The sequence below is a fragment of the Anneissia japonica genome, unplaced genomic scaffold (assembly GCF_011630105.1).
Source record: "Anneissia japonica isolate Jap-2015-1 unplaced genomic scaffold, ASM1163010v1 scaffold3436_len560460_cov161, whole genome shotgun sequence".
Taxonomy (NCBI): domain Eukaryota; kingdom Metazoa; phylum Echinodermata; class Crinoidea; order Comatulida; family Comatulidae; genus Anneissia; species Anneissia japonica.
The window spans coordinates 506,064-510,467 of record NW_022751570.1 but is presented as its reverse complement, the minus strand read 5'-3'; the positions used below and the strand labels follow the sequence as shown (position 1 = coordinate 510,467).

General features: G+C 36.8%; 2 protein-coding genes across 2 annotated transcripts in view; one reads left to right on the top strand and one right to left on the bottom strand.

The window, feature by feature from the left end:
- Nucleotides 1–65: 65 nt before the first annotated feature.
- Nucleotides 66–794, top strand: LOC117121765 (uncharacterized protein K02A2.6-like). Its single transcript, XM_033267075.1, has one exon. The coding sequence runs from the start codon at nucleotides 66–68 to the stop codon at nucleotides 792–794; it is 729 nt and encodes a 242-aa protein (XP_033122966.1).
- A 625-nt stretch (nucleotides 795–1,419) lies between these two features.
- LOC117121764 overlaps nucleotides 1,420–4,404 on the bottom strand; it is a 3,578-nt gene continuing 593 nt past the window's right edge. Inside the window, exons 2-8 of the mRNA XM_033267073.1 lie at nucleotides 4,226–4,341; nucleotides 3,939–3,969; nucleotides 3,486–3,548; nucleotides 3,323–3,399; nucleotides 3,126–3,236; nucleotides 1,673–1,916; nucleotides 1,420–1,485 (exon numbers count right to left, since the gene is read on the bottom strand). Of these exons, the coding sequence (XP_033122964.1) occupies nucleotides 1,420–1,485; nucleotides 1,673–1,916; nucleotides 3,126–3,236; nucleotides 3,323–3,399; nucleotides 3,486–3,548; nucleotides 3,939–3,969; nucleotides 4,226–4,341 (708 nt within the window). The remainder of the gene's footprint in view (nucleotides 1,486–1,672; nucleotides 1,917–3,125; nucleotides 3,237–3,322; nucleotides 3,400–3,485; nucleotides 3,549–3,938; nucleotides 3,970–4,225; nucleotides 4,342–4,404) is intronic.

Here is a 4,404-nt window from a genome sequence, read left to right as displayed (position 1 = left end):
GTGTTAATGATAAATTGTTGCTTAGGGGATCTTTGATTGTAGTCCCTAATGCCCTACAAGGTAAAATGGTAGATCTTGCACATGAGGGTCACCAAGGGGAGGCCAAGACAAAGAAACTTCTCAGGTCAAAGGTGTGGTTCCCTAAGCTTGACAAGCTTTGTGAGGTGGTAGTTAAAGAGTGTATTCTATGCCAGGCAGCAACACCTCAGACAGTGCGTGCCCCCCTCAAAATGACTGATCTCCCGAATGGTCCCTGGGAAAACTTAAGCATTGATTTCGGTCATGTAGGTAATGATTATGTTATGGTAATTATTGACGACTATTCACGGTACCCGGTTGTAGAGGTGGTCTCGTCCACCTCTGCTGCTGCTATCATCCCTAACCTAGATAAAGTGTTCGGCATGTTTGGTATTCCTAAAGTGGTAAAGACGGATAACGGTCCACCCTTTAACAGTGACAACTTTGCTAAATTTGCAAAACATCTCGGTTTTAAACACAGAAAGGTTACCCCACTCTGGCCCGAGGCTAACGGGGGGGTAGAGAGGTTCATGCGTACTTTCCGGAAAGTCCTGCTCACCTCCAATCATTGGAAACAGGACATGGTTGCATTTCTCCGCAATTACAGGGCAACCCCTCATTCCACAACTGGCTATGCTCCTGCAACTATACTGCTGGGCAGGGACATTAATGTTAAAATCCCTTCTTTTTCCAAGGGGTGGGGAAATGATGACCTGTTAAGGAAGAATGACCAAAAGAACAAAATTAACATTAAGTTAAATGCAGAGAAAAATTAAGGAGAATAAAATCAAAGCAGGGGACATAGTTTTAGTTAAGCAGATTAGAGCTAGCAAGTTTACTTCACCCTTTAATAAAACGCCATTGGTGATAATTGGGAAGAATCATGACATGTTAACTGCTAAGTTTCCCAATGGAAAAACAATTACCCGGAACTACTCCCATTTCAAAAAAATTGACCTGCCCGCCAGAACTAAAATCACCAGCCCTAATGGTATTGATGATGATGGCATTATAGATCAGGACTATGAAGTACCTGGTGTGGTTCCCCCACAACCCCGTAGATCGGGAAGGGTAAGATTCCGACCACAGCGTCTAATAGAGCAAATATAAGCTTGTATGGCGAGGTTCATAGTGTAGTGAGTTGGTCACTCACAGGTTGTTGAAATATGTTATTGTTTATGTAGTTTATAGTTGTTTGGGTAAGGTATACATGAGTTTTAAATCCGGAAAGGGGGAGATGTAGTACTGTGTAATTTGCTAATTGGGACAGAAAGTTCCTGGAAACGGTTTTATCATTATGGGATGTAGAGAGGGCACATGTGAGGGAGTACAATAAATGGACAGAGAGATATTAACAGTACTGGTGTATACGAGTCTCATTTATTTGCCATTATATTACATTTACAATTCAACCTCAAGCATCACAGATACCTCAATCTTCTCCTGAACATTCAAAGGATTGCGATTCTGTTACCCAAGGAAAAGAAGCAAAACTGTCAATTGTTCTATAGTGGGCATTCGGTCTGATGGGCGTGTAAAAAAATGTCTATAGGCTAAAAATTATTTTCATTATTAAAAAAAAAAAATTCATTCTATGCTAATGCTGCATCTGATTTTTTTGAAGCAGTATGCTTGTATAACCTTAAAAAAGTACTGTATGTTTAACACTGTACCCAAACAATTCACGTTTTGGGCCACCGAAATCGACACCTTCCTCTCCCGACAAATGGATGTGTGGTGATTTCAGAAAGTCAAAATCCTTCTGCTTTCCAATTGTGTCGATGGTGCTCTTCCATATCCTCTTTCTTCTAATGATAATCTCTACTACCTCATCATGCAGCTTGTTCTGGAACTGTCTATCCCCATCTTGCATTGCTGCAACATCAGCATTCTCGTCACTATTTTTATATGCAGAAATTATATTTGTTAGTATGTCACATAAGAATTTATACTTCATTTTAATTGACCTGTATTGCCTTAACATTCATAAGGTAAGCCACGCCAACTAAAAGAGTAACAAGTTCCAGTCAATAACAAAATGGTTTTACATTGTTACAAAATTTACATACCTGTTAATCAGTGGCCAGCTGGTTCTATAAAATGACTAGTGTGAGTGTTCAATACACTCGCAAATTTACCAACATTTATGTAATTGAGTCAATCCACAGCCAAGTGTGTGAGGTTCATTAGACAAGAATTATTGTATTTTAAGCTTATCATGGGGAATTGATAGTCGCACAATACTACAGTTTTATTTATTTCAGTTATATATTCTGGTCTTTTATTCTCATATCAAAACATCAAATCATTAAAAACATTATAAAATAAGTGTAATTTAAGATTGCTCATAGCAGCAGTAACTGAATTGTGACACAAAATTTTTAAAGCCTATACATTAAAAAAAAAAAAAAACTAACAGAAGGAAAAGACATCAAATAAACATTAAAATCCAATAAAAAAAATTGAACATTGGACGAGCCCAGACCGAGAGGTAAAAAGGGGTACCCACAGAGTTAAGAATTCTAGTCATATATGGGATTGGGCTATCAGGAAACGCTTGGTTGCAGTTTATTAATTTATATTTATCTGAACTTCGAAGAGCCATGTTGTGATATTTGTCATTTAGAGTAAACCATTGTGAGTGGCGTAGAGACCTAGAGGCAGCTAGGGCAAACATCCTACAGAGTTTGTCCCTACGGTCAGACAGCCTCTCAAGTTTGAGCTCGTCCGAGGCATTATCGTATGAAATGTATTGGTTTTCAAGGATGCACCTACAGATCCGCCTCGGAACTTGTTCAATCTGTTCGCCCTGCTGTTGAGTAAGACCAGGGTGCCACAGTGGAGCACAACACTCAACAGAAGGACATACATAACACGTATATACAATAACAAGTTCAGAGGCGTTGAGACCAGCTCTCTTAAGAGACCATATCAAAACAATTTTACGATTAGCTTTAGAACAAAGCGCATCGGTCTTTTCCATTTTAGATTATCACCAAACATTATAATAAGAAGTTTGACAGTGTGAACAATAGGCAACGTTTGGTTAGAAATTCGTAGGAAATTTGTTATTATAAACCATATACATTTAATCAGACCCAACTAACCTTGGTCGGTTCAAGTCTACCAAACTCTGCTGCAACGCAACTTGTATTTCATCATCTTCATCCGAAGAAAGTGGGTCTTCATCCACAATATTAACGTAATCGCTAATGTGTCTGTAAATAATTGGGATCCATTTGTTACAGTTGATATGTACTTGAAAAATTATCTGTATGACATTTTTGAATGGGATATTTCTTACCGACTCCAAGCAGATGTTAAAGGTGTATTTGTGAATGTCGAACTAATCGAACTAGTGGGATCCGGTGGCTCTAAGATCTAGATAAATAAAAATTATATTATTGAAATATAAGAAAACATGGCTAACAATTAATGGTTTGTACTGGATATTTTTAAATACCAACTGGATCATATGATGCATTAATATGGCTGATACTGAGATCATACAACAAATCATCATCCTCATCCTGTAAAAGTAAATCAACCAGTGAAATAAAATATATAATGATCAAAGAGAGTGATGGTACAGAATTCTGTATTGTTTTTGTATCAATTAAAATATTTAGACAATCAATCAATCATCAAAACTTTTATTTCATCATCGCCAAATATACATATAAAACAAGGCATTGATGAGGACCAACCTAGAACTCGAGAATTGGGAAGTTTATTCCAATAGAAACGACCTTGGCAGTTAAAAAAGAATCCAGATTTTAATAAGTGTGGAATATGGAATAATATTTTTGAGTGAGGTTACATGAAGAGAAAATATTGCTAATTATGAGTGAGGTAGTGAGTCGATAAATATTTACAATAATTTAAACATATCCTAACAATTATTTAAATAGAATACCCACCTCTATACATATTTCAACTTCATCTTTGGCTCTGTAAACAGAAGATATATTAATACACAATTATGTGCATCAGCATTTGAATGTTTTCTGTGTTCTTAAAGTGTGCTCTATTTTTCATATAAATTGTTCATTCCACTTCCGCCCGTCTTCTAATGAGCCGATATTCGCCAATGATGATCGATAATAAACAATTGTTTAAAGTGATGGGTAATCACATGGTACATTTGCATGATAGTATTTAAGTTATAGTGGACCTAATATAAACATATTAAGGAACAAAATCATACATAGGATAAGCCTCGGTACAAGCTGCAATATGATCCCGTAAGCCACTGAGCGATACAAGTTCGTTACATATTCGGCATTCTTGTTTTATGCCACTTTCTTCAGAATCTGTATCCTGCTGCAATGATAGTTACAAAATGCATGATAAGGACTAGGACCTTATCATTCATTGGAACAGTTT